General features: G+C 47.1%; 1 protein-coding gene across 3 annotated transcripts in view; it reads right to left on the bottom strand.

Moving 5' to 3' along the window:
* ETV4 (ETS variant transcription factor 4) overlaps nt 1-15,006 on the bottom strand; it is a 41,990-nt gene that overhangs the window by 2,537 nt on the left and 24,447 nt on the right. For 2 of the 3 annotated variants that reach the window (XM_061589689.1, XM_061589691.1), the window contains exons 5-12: nt 14,027-14,080; nt 11,103-11,229; nt 10,450-10,524; nt 8,718-8,953; nt 2,630-2,704; nt 1,820-1,888; nt 869-1,038; nt 335-436 (exon numbers count right to left, since the gene is read on the bottom strand). In XM_061589689.1, coding sequence (XP_061445673.1) covers nt 335-436; nt 869-1,038; nt 1,820-1,888; nt 2,630-2,704; nt 8,718-8,953; nt 10,450-10,524; nt 11,103-11,229; nt 14,027-14,080 — 908 coding nt within the window. The remainder of the gene's footprint in view (nt 1-334; nt 437-868; nt 1,039-1,819; nt 1,889-2,629; nt 2,705-8,717; nt 8,954-10,449; nt 10,525-11,102; nt 11,230-14,026; nt 14,081-15,006) is intronic. The other variant, XM_061589690.1, reaches the window with a different exon arrangement.

The following is a 15,006-nucleotide window of genomic DNA, read 5'->3' as shown; positions in this document are numbered from 1 at the left end:
GATGCCAGGGATTTGAACCTTGGACATTCTGTGTGCAAAGCCATGTGCTCTGCCACTAATCTACGGATCCTCCTATAGATGGGAAGTGGCCTAGGTCAGGGGTAGCTAATCTTGCTGGACTACAACTCCCATCAGCCCTGGCCATTGCACATGCCACCTGGGGCAGATGGGAATTGTACATCAACAGTATCTAGAGGGCACCACATTGGTTAGCTGTGACTTAGGCTGTCTGACTGTTCCATAACACATAAGCTCCCATCCCTCCTATGCTCATACCACACAAGTGTAGCAATCCCACTCTAAGCCACCCCTCCCTTCCAAATGCAAAACCAACCTTTTGCATAATGCCTTTTTCATAATAGTAACGAAGAGAGCGGCTCAGCTTGTCATAGTTCATGGCTGGACGATTCTTCTGGATGCCCCAAAGCCGTGCCACCTGCAGTCGTGCCAACGCAAGGTGGAGAGAAGAGAAGGAGTCAGTGCTAGGCTAAAAGTGAAGCAGCCAGGTAGAGGAACCTCCAAAAACACATTCAAGCATGGATTTGAGAGGCCTAGTTTTTCTCAGGGCCTGCAAGCTACATAGCTAGGCTGATGAAGAGGTGGTCTCTGAGTATTTGCAGAGTTCTCTTCTCTTTTTAGCAACAGCCAGTGGTACATTTATACAGCCCTGGGCTTCTCCTGGGAGGAAGAGTGGGATATCAATCAATCAATCAATCAAATAAACAAACAAACAAATAAATAATAGGGATGACTTGGGGAAGAAGGGAGAGAAAATGATATTGTATATCACACTGGGATCTAAACTTGATGGGAAGTATAAAAATCCTTTTAAAAAAAGAAAGAAAACAAGAAGAAAGGGCAGACTCGCCTCCTCTGGTTCAATGAGTTTGAACTCCATCCCTCGGCCTGTCCAGGCAATAAAGTGGGCATTGCTTGGGTCATCCAGCAAAGCCACCAGGAACTGCCAAAGCTGTAGAGAACCCCGCCGTTGATAAGGGGGGCCCTCACGGTATCCACCCCCTTCTTGCTTGATGTCCCCTGTCAGGCACAGCAAATATAATGAAAACAAAGACACACACCCCTCCTTTTTTTTTTAGAATGAAAAATTGGTGAGAAGGGAGATGTTGGCACTCAGCCCTGTCTAGAACTCTAATGTCTAGGTTTTACTTTCCCTTCAGCGGTAAGGAAAGACATGCTATACACCAGGTGTGGGGGATCTTTGGCCCTCCAGACTACAACTCCTAACATACTTGGTCATTGGCCATGCTTACTGGGGCTGATGGGAGCTGAGTCCAACAACATCTGGAGGGCCACACTCTTCATTTTTGAGACAAGGCTCTTGGTCCAAACCAGTGGGGTCGTTAGAGCCTTAACACACACACCATATTTTCATGATCTGGATTTCAGATTTAACATTTGAATTTCTAATCCACGTAATTTTTCAGATGTTGTGGGGAGATGGATTTCAGCTTTGGGCATGACTAATGAGGATCAGTACTCTGTTTTGATAATATTTGATTTTCTTCCTCCCCAAAACATTTTTTTTCAGATGCCAAAAGGTCTCTACATCTAACTGCTACATATATCCAGGCCATATATTTGGTTAATATGTTGGGTTCTTCATATGGTGGGGGAGGAATTTTAATCTGCAACTAATATTTGGACAGTCTGGTTCAAATTCAGATTTTCTTTTATTATGATTTTTTAAAGAGAATACTGAATTCATGCAAAATGTTTTCTTAGCTCAAATAGGTGGCCTATAGGCAGAGCAGGATGGCCACTGATGCAGTTGAAAGCCCAGTGCGATTGCATCTCTGACCTTCAAACTTCTCAGGGACAACGCAAACATCATCAGCGAATGGCCTCATCTGTTTCTCATAATTGTACCCTGTGAAAAGAAGAAAACGTCAGGGATCTGACCTGCAGCAGGAATCCTGAACATTCCCTTTGGAGAGGAATTGAGAGAATCATCACCATCACTATCCAGGATTAGCCGCCACAACTTCTTCCCAATGGTAGACTAAGTTTAGCCTTTCCCAACTTTTGGATCCCCAGATGTTATTGGACTACAACTCCCATCAGCCCCAGCCCAGCATGACCAATGGTCAGGCATGATGGGAATTGTAGTCCAGCAACCGCTGGGGACCCAAAGATCAGGAAAGGCTGAACTCTACATTAACTAAGATGGGTCATGTGACAACTGCTTCTCCCAAGGCTCTTGATTGGCTAGGACTGATCACATGGCAACAATTCATCCCGATAAAAGTTTCCAGTGTCACACATGTTCCCTTGGTGTGAGCAACTGCAGGAGAGCGGGGAGGAAGGAAGTGGGCTCTGCTTCCTGTTCATCACCCAAATAATGAGGTGTGCAAGGGTGGGCCTTTATGACCCATGGGCAAGGAAAACTGTGCAATGCACAGTAAGTGCTCATTTTTCTTACTGCTTTGTTATGTATTGCAGCTCAACCAAAAACAAAGTACCACAGCAGCGTCTTTTCTGACTGTACGAACCTGCATTTCACTAATCTGACTGCAGCCCCGTGCATGCGTTACTTGTATGTGTGAAGCGAGAAGCAGCTAATACGAGACACAGGCTCTTGACAAGAAAAGACCCACAAGGGGTATCTCACCTAATGTGCCATCAGTGTTGCAATGCCCTGGGAATCCCTCCATGTTCACATACATCGAATGGCAGCTCGGGACATCTATAAGGCAGACATGAAAGCGCTGGATTGAGTAGGCAGGATTTTGCCTCCTCCCTCTGGAGGCATAAATCCTAAAAGCGGTGGCACCACATTTGTAAGATTCTCCAGAGAAGATTGGCCAGCCCCTCTTTTTCCCATTTTAGACAGACTCTGAAAACTTTAAGCCTCTGTAAGAATATTTATGGCTGATTTTACTGTTTGTGGGAACGGTTTTGGCCCTTTGGATTTTTATGCCAAAGTGTTTTAATGGTTTGAAAACATTTTTTATGTTATTATTGTTGCTATTTCTACATTTGTACCCTGCCTCATAAAAACATTTTTTTAAAAAAGAAAAACAGTGAGATCTAAATTATTTAAAAATAAAATGAATGGTAGCAGGGATAAGGTGGTTCTATCTCTTTCCTATTAGGAACACTACACTTTCAGACACAGCAATGTGGGTTTTCCAGAAAACAACTGGCCAATCTAAATCAATTCAGATCCATGTTCACATATTTATTTGACTCAGATTTAGTTTTGTTTACTAAACGTGTGTGCTGTATTAATTTTGTGTTGAATAAATCTCTAGTTTTATGAAATTATTTTATTTTGGAAGCAGGAGAATTAATAAGGGGCAATTATAGTGTGATTTAAATAGTATATTTAAAGAAATTCAAAATGAAACTAAGAACTAGTGCCTGGATTTGGGGGGGGGGGAGTCTTCCCTCTCAATCCCGTTTTCTTTTATATTTGACAGGACAGGGGCTCTCTTATGACTGATATTTGTAAGCTGATCTAACGGCCTTTTTCAACTAAAGGGCGGGATAAAAATGCTTTAAACAACATCAGAAATATACAAGAGCGTGCCCCACTGAGCAAAAGCTCTATTCACCCCACACAAGCCTTTCCTCTCCCCCATTAGAAAAGACATCATCTCAACAATGAAACACGGAAGCAAATAAAAGATTAATTCATATATGCATGGTTTAAATATTTAAAAGTTAGTGGAGTGATCATGGGTAGCCCCAAACCCTCCTCCCTCCAAGCAGCCTGCACTTTTGCAAGGTTCACTGGAGAAGAAAGGGCAGGGCAGGAAAGGCCTTTAAAGGCTGCCCCCAGGGGTGGAAATTAAGGGCTGCAGGAAGGAGGGGGCTGTTTTTTGCTTGGCAGCCAAAGACATCCACGTTCCAACCAGGCGCTTCGACGCCCCAGGCTCGGAAATGCTTGCTTTCTCTGTGTGCCTAGGCCTTTCTCTGGGCAGTAAGCCAAGGCTTGGCTCCTATTACCAGCCTGCGAGCTGATGTCGGGCCGTCTGCAAGGAGAGCGGGAGCGGTGTAATCCGACACCACCACCCCAGCCTGGAGCACAGTTCGTGCGCCTCCATTTTGTGAATGGAATTCCTTTCTGCTCCATTCAGCAAAAGGAGGGCTCGGTGCCAAAACAGCAGGGAGGGTGGCGGCTCAAGGTTATGCAACACGATGCAATGCCAGGCCCTGGGGAGCAGCAGAGGCAGCATCCTCTCGCTCGCTCTTTTTTTTCCCCCTGCTGGCATTTGAAGGTCGCCAAAGGTGCAAGAATCCCCCACCACCCCCGCAGCTGAAGGCCTGGTTCCAATTGGGGTCTGAGAGGCTGAAAAGAGAAGGTGCAACTTGAGAAAAACGACGCATCCAAGGAAAGGGCTTTAGGAAGATGCAGGACTGTTAATTGCTTTTTTCTGGAAGCCACATGGAAAAGTATAAGTAAGCACGGGCAGCAGCTGGGGCTCAGGAGCAACTGATGGGACAAAGTCATGACCTCCACCCAATTCAACCCCCGCTCCACTGTCTCCAACGTTTCCCTGGCATTTAGGAGACTGTTGAAAGAACTGGGTGAGAGGACACATCTCACTGGAGGGGGTCAGGTCTCTTTTACTTCGGGGGGGTGTGTGTGGAGAAGAGGTTTGGAGGGGGTACTACAGATTTTCATCTGGGACCCCCACTAATAGCTGGAACTGGCCCTGAATAAGTTCTGAGAGATCTTGCAACACTTAACAAGCTATCCCTCCCCGGTGAGATGTGCAAAAAGAAGGCAGGCTCGCCTAAAAAAACAACAGCAACCACCCTTTTGTTCACATCCCACAGACTCATTAACTTGCAAGCTACAAAGCTGAGCACAGAAACCTTCCAAGCTGGGAAGCAGAAATGTATAAAGAAAGAGAAAGTTGCCTCTCAAGTGACCCGTGACTTTCTTTTTTAAAAGGGAGAATTTGGGATAATTTACAGGCATATGCTGCCCCAAAGGAGAAATATTCATTGGGGGTTAAGACCATTGGCTTTACAGGAGAGGCTGAGAGTGGGATAGGAGTCTGCAAGCTTCCAAGATTCCTGGAACTGATAGTGTCTGATGAAGAATTCTATGAACCCCCAAAGTTTGTATATCCCCATACCATCCCACCTTGGGACAAATAAAAAGCTGCTTTAAAAAAAACTTTATTTTTCTAAAATTACATTACAAAACCATTTTTATTTTGAACACATACACAGTGGGTAGTGGGTTGCATTCAGCTAAGGTCTACTCAGAGTAGACCCACTGAAATTAATGAACACAAGTTAGCCATGTCTGTTAACTTCAGTGGGTCTACTCTGAGTAGAACTAACACTGAATATCACCCAGTACAAAAAACAAACAAACCTTGAATGGTTATGGCATGGGCCAACCGAGACTTCTCAGCTCATGCGTAAGGTATATAAACTATAGCATCCAGGGCTAAATTTCCTGTGATGTGAGATACAAGGATTAAATCAGTTTCTCTCTGTAAAGCATTAGAGCCATTGAGCTGCCATAGTATCTCTTTGCTCCCCACCCTTCTTCAGGAAGGCCCACCAGCTATTGCTGGACTCCAGTTCAAATCAACCCCAGCCATCATGACCAATGGTTAGGGATAATGGGAGTCGTTATCCGGCAACATCTGGAGGACACCACATTGGCTATCTTTTTCATATTCCCCGTAAAAACCTAAGACCAGCCCTGCTGGATCAGGCCAAAGAGGCCCATCTAGTCCAGCATCCTGTTCTCACAGTGACCAGCAGATGCCTCTGGGAAGTGCACAAGCAGGACCTCAGCACAAGAGCAAGTGGTATTCGGAAGCATACCGCCTCTTACCGTGGAGGAAGAGCATAGCCATCATGCCCTGTCCTCCAGTTACAACTGGCAGCATCAGAGCGGGGTGGGTGGGTGAGACAGACCCAAGCTTGACAATACAAGGGAAATGGCAATAAGAATGGGCCCTGTTCAAAGTGCTGGTTTTAACCTACAAAGCCCTACATGGCACAGGACCACAATACCTGTTGGAACGCCTTCCCCGATATGAACCTGCCCGTACACTACGCTCATCATCAAAGACCCTCCTCCGAGTTCCTACGTATAGGGAAGCTTGGAGGGTGGCAACGCGGAAAAGGGCTTTTTCTGTGGTGGCCCCCGAACTGTGGAACGACCTCCCAGAGGAGATACGCCTGGCGCCAACGTTACTATCTTTTCGGCGCCAGGTTAAAACTTTCCTCTTTGCCCAGGCATTTTAATATGTTTAGTATGCGCTGACATTGTTTTAATCTTTTTAACATTTTAAATTTTAATGTGTTTTATATTGTTACATGTTTATTGTATTTTTGATGTTTTCTTGTTCTTGTGAACCACCCAGAGAGCTTTGGCTATGGGGCAGTCTATAAGTTTAATGAAACAAATAAATAAATAAATAAGAAAGGAACCAGCTCTACTGACTAGTTCAAAGAACACAGAAGCCTGCCAGTTTAATAGGGTTGCATCCTTTCTTTTCCAAAAACTCTGTTCTCCTGAACATGTGCAGAGAGTTTTTTCCTCCCCCTTTTAAAAAGTTAGCCTAAGGACAGAAGATTTCTGAGAACTTGCAGAGCTTTCCCTTCTTTTACTTAATATAAGCCACTGCCCACAGGGATGGGCAACTTGTGGATCTCCAAATGTTGCTTGGCTCCAATTCCCATTAGCCCCAGCCAGTACAGCCAATGAGCAGGGATGACCACTCTGTGGCAGAAATGAAGCCACTCAGGATCAGTTCCAGGTTTTGAGTGCCCTGTGCAAGATGCCATCAGCGGGGCGGGGCTCCTCTCTAAGAGGGCCTACCACTACTGTTGTCGTTGCCCTGTTGCTTGCCCTCTTCGTCTTGGCCCAGTCTACCTAGCTGCAGCTTCTCACTTCCATCACTGCTCCCTCAATGGCAAGAGAACAGGTAGCTGAACTGTAATGCATCAACAGCTGGAGGGCACCAGGTTGAGCTCAAGACAATGCACATGGCCCTCCCCACTGCATTTTATCCCCATAGCAACCTTGTGAAGTAGGTTGGGCTAATAGGCTGATAGTTGGTGATCAGCCCAAGGTCACCCAGTGAGCTTAATGGCTGAGTGGGGATCTGAATAGGAATCACCCTAGTCAGACAGTCTAACCCAGCAGTGGGGAACCTCTAGCTCATGTGCCTAATTGGATCTACTAGACCTCCCCATTTGACCCATGAGACCGTTTTGGACAAGCCACATCCACCTGCCCTACAAATGGCCAGGCCGGGTTTGTGAGCACCGCTGATCAGCACCTGCAAAGCCTATGCATAGCACTCTGCAACCATTGACAACCAGCTGATCGCAAGGACTTGCAAAGCACTGTGCACAGCCCTTTCCAAGCACGATAATCAGCTGATAGTGAGTTCTTCTATGCACATCGCTATGCAAGCCTCACTAATCTACTGTCAAATTTGGGACAGTAGGAGGAGTCCCTGGGAGAGACAAGGATCCAGCCACTAGCTGGATCTACCACTCCACCCTTGCTCTAACCACTGTACCACACTAGCTCATGCATGTACACATAACAGATTGTACACTAACAGCAGAAAAAAACGTCAGCTGTCCACAATGTGCATGCTGGCTTTGCACTCTCTAACTCAGGCAACTAGTCAGAAAAGCCTCCTGGCAAATCCATTGTCTATTGACAGCCTAAGACACTGTATCCTAACGACTGCCTTTTCCTGTCTGAACCCTCCTGATCAGGCTCAGAAGCTCTGCATTCTGGCCCATTCCAAGAGGATTTAATTTGCAGGACTCCAAGGACAGGGCCTTCACTGTGATGGCACCACAGCTATATCCAAGCTATGGTCTGAGGGCACATGAGGCCAGCACCCTGCTGAAGCTAAGCAGGGTCAGGTCTGGTCAGTGCCTGGATGGGAGACCACCTGGGAACCATATGTAAGCCGCCTTGGGTTTCTATCATGAAAAGACGGCAGGGTATAAATGTAATAAATAAATAAAATAATTCCTTCTCAGGTAAGATCCCACTAGCAACTTAGCTTCTCATCTTCAGATAAACTTTGAAAACCTCCCTTTTTCAACAGGCTTTTTATGTTTGACTCAAACTGTTTTAACACTCGTTTTAAGCAATTCAAGACTGGTTTCATCACCACCGATGTGGAGTCTTGTGAGTTGTGCATTTAAACTTTGTTATTTTAATTCTATTTCTTTTGAGCATTAAACATAAAAGCAGGATCAAAACAATCATATATAGTGTTAGCAATCTCAGTTATGAGTATCAGTACTTATGGAGCACAAATGCTCCATCCACACAGAAGATCAGACTTGGGGGAACTCCAAGATTTGCAGAAGTACAAAATTATTTTTTTTTGGGGGGACAGAACAGTGCAATGAGGACTGAGCATGCTCAGTGGGTAGGAAATGCTGACTGGTGGGATTAATGTAGTATCCTCGAAAATGTTACGGCTGGACAGTAGCTCTTCACACGGCAATCTTTCTTGCAGTTTCCACTTGTAATAGATATTGAAGAACAGGATCTAGAACTAAAATGCAGAGCGTTCCTGACTGGATATGGAGAAGCAAAGGCAGCTGAATTGGTATAAGCCTTGCTTCATTTTCTAGTGGACTTTGACACACCACATTGAAGACAAGGACCAGTCCATCTCATCTCATCTCATCTCTCTCTCACACAGACACAGTTGCTTCAGTCTGACTCTCTCATGCCCTACCTGTGTCAAAAGCATAGTCCATCTGTTCCTGTTTGATCACCACTCCAGCTGCGTACCGGGAACTGCCACAGGCCTGTTCGTACATTGGGTCGTGGAACTCCTGCTTGAAGCCCTGCAGGGGGTATGGCAGGCATGGGGCAGACAATGGGCGCTGATAAGCCGGCATGGCATCCGATCCCAAGGTCTGAGAGGTGGAAAAGGATTGGCCCGTCTCACTATGCACCTGATATAAGGAGCTGGAAGTATAGAAAGACAGTGGGGTTGCAGGGGGCATAGAACAACAGAATTAGGATCCACGACACAGGATGAAACTACACCATCCCTGAAAGACTGGCATTCAGCCTCTGCTTAACATTTATCCAGCCAAGCTAATAGCTGAAGGAATATACTGCAACCTGACCATTTTCCTCATACAGAGAGAAGAGAGTTTACAGACACCACCCATTTCTTCCAGCGAGGCTTCCAGATCCTCAAATGACAGAACTCTGGAATACCAGGTAAATTCGGCAGGGTTTATCTACAGGTGAGCTTTCATCTTGCATGACTGAACTTCTCCAAGTGGCCCGAGTACATCCCTGTGCTTTTCCAACCTCAGGCATGCCGGGTTGGGAAACAGCCAAAGAGGCTCATTGATTGGGAGCAGGCTAGGACAAGTTGGGGCTCATCCATTGCCCCAGGCACTCACGGACAGCCTTTCGACATTTTTTGCATCGGAAGTGAAAAGTGTGCATCTTGGACTGGAGATTGTTTCTACCCTTCTCTCCATATATGCTTCTGTGGGAGATTTGTTTGCATTCTGATACTAAGCATTTGTCATGGCCTTCCAGAGGGGGAGCTGTCTTAGTCTGTCATCCCACAGGGTCTTGAGGGCCCCATCTACACTATACATTTAGAACAGTATCATACTTTAAACAGTCATGGCTTCCCCCAGGGAAGCCAGGGAACTGTAGTTTGTGAAGGGTGCTTTGTTTGGAGACCCCTCTCTTCCCCTCACCATCTCTGTCCTAACCACTAAGGATCCTGATCACTACTTACTCAGGAGCTGGCAGTGAAACATTTGAACCAGCTACACCACATTTATGCTACCCCCTGAGGTTTACCAGAGCCCTAGCCTGAGCATATGTCAGAGAAAACTAAAATATTTCAAGAAGGCCTGGCATTTGGTGGCTGAGGGTAATGCTTGGGGGGGAACGGGAGTTCTTGGAGGGAGACAGTATATTTCCATTTTAAATTAACATACAGTAGGGCCTCGCTTGCTGGCGCCCTGCTTGGCGTTCTGCTAATAAGGCGCCAGCGGGGCGATCAGTTGTAGTGCGGGGAGCGCCAGCCACCACACTCCAGCTGACAGCTATCAGCTGGAGCTCACAAACTCCCTGCGCTCCAGCTGATCCCACGCTCCAGCTGATCAGCTGTAGCATGGGGAGCTCGCGCGCTCCAGCTGATCACTGTCAGCTGTGGCGCAGGGAGCTCACGTGCTCCAACTGATCGCTGTCAGCTGGAGTGCAGCGGCTGGAGCTCCCCACGCTACAGCTGATCACGCAATCAGCTGTAGGGCAGGGAGCTTGTGCGCTACAGCTGAGTAGGGCCTCACTTTCCAGCGGTTTTTGCTTTTCGGCGGGGGCCTGGAACGCAACCTGCTGTATGAGTGGGGCCCTACTGTATTAGTCAGTACCTGCCCTGAGCCTCCAGAATAGATTACAAAGTTGTGCCTACTCACTGCGATGGCGCTCACCTGTGTTCCATCAGATATGGCCGTCCAGGTGCAGCCTGGGGTGGGCCGTGGGGGCTCACGAAGTTTGTATTTTGCCTAGAGAAATGTGAAAGCATCAACTGTAGCAGGATATACAGCTTATGTGCTCCCACCAATACCCTCCGCTTATCCCAGTAAAACCTTGACGCATGGTAACAGATGGAGAATGAGGTCAGTAAGAAGAAACAACCATTTCAGAGTCCATGTGCAGATCTTTACATAGCCCAAATGGCACCATCCATGCGCAAGAGGGAGGTATCAGCTGACTCAGGGAAGCCTCAAAGTTTGCAGAAGTGTAAAGAAAATGGGGGGAACCCTAAAAAGTGCACAGTAGGGTGAGGTTGGGGCCGCAGGAAGGAAATCCCCCAAAACAACTCAATGAGTACTGTGCATGCTTAGCAGGTACGGAATGCTGGCTGTTGGGAAGAGGAAGGAATGGAATGGAGTGTCCAGGAAAAGGGCATGGCTGGCGCTCTGAACAGGAGCAGACAGCTGATGGACCTCTTGCTCAGAGTCAGCACGGCAATTCTTAATGCTTCTGATGAGCACTGAAAACTGCTCAGAATGGTAGACGTGCCTCATGTTAACATCAAATCAAAGGAGCTGGATTGGATCCCACTCTCCCACAGCATTACCTGGCATAAAAGCATTGCTCCCCATTATGGTACTGAAAAGGCTGTCTGTGTCTGCAGGACCCCGATGCTTCTGAACATGGGCTCTGTGGTTCCTTTTTTATCTTAGCTGGGGGACTGTGAAGGGCTACTGGAGAAAAAAAAAGGAAATTAATGATATCAAGGCAGATGCCATCCATGGACACCGACAGGCAACCATCTGTACTGTGACAGGGTTGGAGAACCTGCAACTTTTGTGATGTTGTTGGACTCTAACTCCCATCAGCCCCAGCCAGCATGGCCAATGGCCAAGCATTATGGGAGTTGTAGTTCCAACGGTTCCCCATTCCTGCTGTAAGAGCAAAGCCCCCAAGGATTTCCTCTCCCTTCCAGCTCCAAATGAGGAACTGGGAGCAATATTTTCAGCTAGTGCTGCATAAAAAGGAATATCCAAGGTGCTCAGACTCCACAGGAGCAGAGCATGGATGCTGTTGGATCCAATAGCATAGGGACGGGGTACTTTTGGTCCTCCAGGTGTTGCTGGACTACAACTCCCAACACCCCTGCCCACTGGCCATGCTGGCTGGGCCTGATGGGCGCTGGAGTCCAACAACCTGGAGAGCCGGAGGTTCTCCATTCCTGCAGTAGCAGAAGCCTCAGCTATTCATCCAGAAAAGAAGGCCCTGGAGGGACCATAGCCCAGTGGCAGAGCACATGGCCATACATGCAGAAGGTCCCAGAGTCACATCTCTAACATCTCAGTTTTTTTAAAAAAAGGAACTGGTAGGAGGCAATGGGAAATATTTTTTGCTGTCTATCAGAGTAGACAGTACTGGATGAGATGGCCAAATCATCTGACCTGCTATAAGGCAGTTTCCAAGTTTCACATCTTTCCATGTGAACTCAGGATCATACAGGCCCTAATCTAGGCTGTCATTCTGATCATTTGCAAGCCCTATAAACAATCTTTTGCAAGGCCAAATTGGCCCCAGCTCTGCTTGATAAGTGCCCTGGGACCATGTGTGGCATTAAGGGGGTGCCCAGATTGGACAAGAGCCCCTGCGGCTGGGGCTGAGTGGGAGTACCTCATGCTCCATGATCCACGCTACCATTGGTTTGAGGAATGTGCGCCCCGTGACCCCGTGCTGGCGCAGATCATGGAGCAGGAGCCATCCTGTCAGGCAACACCCCCCAACACCTCAAACCCGGACTGGCTGTGCCACTTCCCACGTTGCCTCATCAGCATGCTGTGCATATATGCTTGCCATCACGCAAGATGGTGGCAGGGGCATCAACAGGCCCCCACTACTATCTTGGGCGATGGTAGGCGCGCTCTGGACGTGCTGACATGGCCATGACAATTTAAGCCCCCTGACAGTGGTAGTGCCGCTGCATTGCCTTTGAAGGCCCACTGCAGTCTGGTGCCAGCCATGTCTGGGACCCCTGTGTTTGTGGATCCACATGGAGAAAACTTTTTGTGTGTTTGTCTTCAACATACCAGTCGATGCACACAACAGACCCAAAAAAATCACTTCCTGAAAAATTAGGGTTCCCACTTGATTCCATGTACATGCACAACAGGCCTTCATTGCTCATAAAAAGAGAAACCTACAAATGAGACAAATGCAGGCCAGTAGCCAGAAATTTGGTTTTGCAGCAGGGGTATATAGGGTGGGAGCAGGTAGGTAAGGAGCACAACAGCAGCTAGGCCAAGTGGGGTCAATACAATTCAAGCAGAATCAATATAGGGAAGCTGCTGCATACATATGTTTAAAAGTTATTTAAAATTCCAATGAATGTTAATTAAAAAAATAAGAATATGGGTCTGGTGCTTGTCACTTATGCTAGTGCCTTTGCACTCATTGGCTGGAACAACAGAAGGTAGGGATAAGATTCCTTCTTAGGGAGCAGCTCAGTAGAACTGTGATCAATTGTGGGGAAGGGCCGTAGCTCAGTGGTAGAGCATCCGCCTTGCATGCAGAAGGTCCCAAGTTCAATCCCTGGCATCTCCAGGTAGGGCTGGGAATATCCCTCAGTCAGAAACTGTGGAGTGCTGCTGCCTGTCAGTGCAGACAATGCTGAGCTAAATGAACAAATGATCTGACTTAGTAGAAGGCATGTTCCTACGTTCTCAACACCAACTACCACTTGACCTTATATCTTCACAAGTAAAAGGGACTAGAAATATTTTTTTAAGAGTTACTAAATTTAAGGGAATGGACCTAGAATACCCCATGCAGTGCAATCCTATGTGTGCCTACTTAGAAGTAAGCCCCATTTGGATCAATGGGATTTACTCCCTTGTAAGCAACTTTAGAATTGCTTTCTGAAATTATAATCAAGTTAGCAAACCAGTAAGATCTGCCATTTAACAGCAGAGTAAGTCCCAGAGCCCAATGAAATGCAGAGATGGATGAATCTATGTCCACTGATTTTAGTAAGATAGTTTGTCACAGGGGAGGGGAACCTTTTTCAGACCAGGGGCCACATTCCCTTCTTGGCAACCATATCCCAGTGGTGGATGGAGCCAGAGGCAAAAGTGGGCGGAGCAACAAATGTGAATTTTACCTTTGTTCAGTAGGCTAAATTATACAGTACACTCACACACCCCTCCCTATCCCCCCATCTAGCCAAGCAAGAGGCATCATCAGAGTTCAAGGACACATTTCAGGCAAGCAAAACACTCAACAAGGGTGCAAAGCAGTACTGGTGAGGGGTGTGGCCTGGAGAGAGAAAGCTGAGGGTCAGAAGGGGGGCTTTTGAGGGCCACGTCCGGTTCCCGGGCCTGAGGTTCCCCACCCCAATTCAGCATTTCTGACTGTGCAAAGAATCAGGCTGCAGGTGTTTCAGACATTTGCATCATTTTATTATCTATCTATCTTTCTGGTCCTCCCCACCAAAACCCTACCTTCCCCTCTTCTTCATCGCCCCAGTCACACAGTACTTACAGTTTTCTGAATGAAAGTCAGGCACAAATTGCTCATCGCTGTCTGGAACTTGAGCTGCAAAGTGCAAGAAAGAAGGGAGAGTAACATTTGGCATCCAGCTCAATGCTCTATTAAAACCAGGCACCAGGGGGAAAAAAAGAAGGAGGGGGAGAAGAACTAGCTATATATGAGATGGGAGCAGATCACTGCCAGGAGACGAGAGCCAGTTTTCCCCCTCAGGACTGCACTCACTTCTACGTAATCTTTTCCCCAGTAGATTCGCCCATTAGCAAGGCTGGCTCTTTCCTTCCTTTCTTCCTTCGGAGGATCAAATACTCAGGTGTTTCACCTCCTTTTCCACCGTACAATGCTTGATCTCTTAGTCCTTTGGGTGAGGTTGGAATAGAAACAGAGGCTATCTTAATCCAAACCCTGGCCTAAGGGACAGGTTGGCTAACCTACCAGGAGCACCTCTCGGCAGGTCAAGTCAGGCAATCCAGACCACAGCAAACCACAAGCAGAGAAAAGGCAAACCAGGCCAATGTGCTGCCAGAAGCCAGTGTGGCGTAGCGGTCAGAGTGTTGAGCTAGGACCTGGAAGACCAGGGTTCAAATCCCCATTCAGCCATGAAGCTCCCTGGGTGACCTTGAGCTAATTACCCCCTCTCAGCCTAACCTACCTCACAGGGCTGCTGTGAGGATAAAATGTGGGGAGAGCCAAGTATGCCACCTTGATTTCCTTGGCGGAAAAGTGGGCTATAAATAATACAATAATATAAACAATAAATTGGGCCTGTAGCATGAACAGCTCCAGCAAGCCAAAAAAGCCACACATTTCAGCTTTGTCACCACATGATTTGGCTCTAGAACGTTCAGAATCATTGTAGCTCTCTTCTTGAATCCTTTGCAGAGTGCCAGAATGCCTTCCATTTTCCAAATCCTTGACAGACCGATTATCCTTGGAACCCCATCTTCGAACAGTATAGAACAGCCTTCCCAATC

Source organism: Rhineura floridana, chromosome 11 (genome assembly GCF_030035675.1).
Source record: "Rhineura floridana isolate rRhiFlo1 chromosome 11, rRhiFlo1.hap2, whole genome shotgun sequence".
NCBI classification, from domain to species: Eukaryota; Metazoa; Chordata; class Lepidosauria; order Squamata; family Rhineuridae; genus Rhineura; species Rhineura floridana.
Note: the sequence above shows the minus strand (reverse complement) of the source record. Positions and strands in the feature narration are given on the sequence as shown.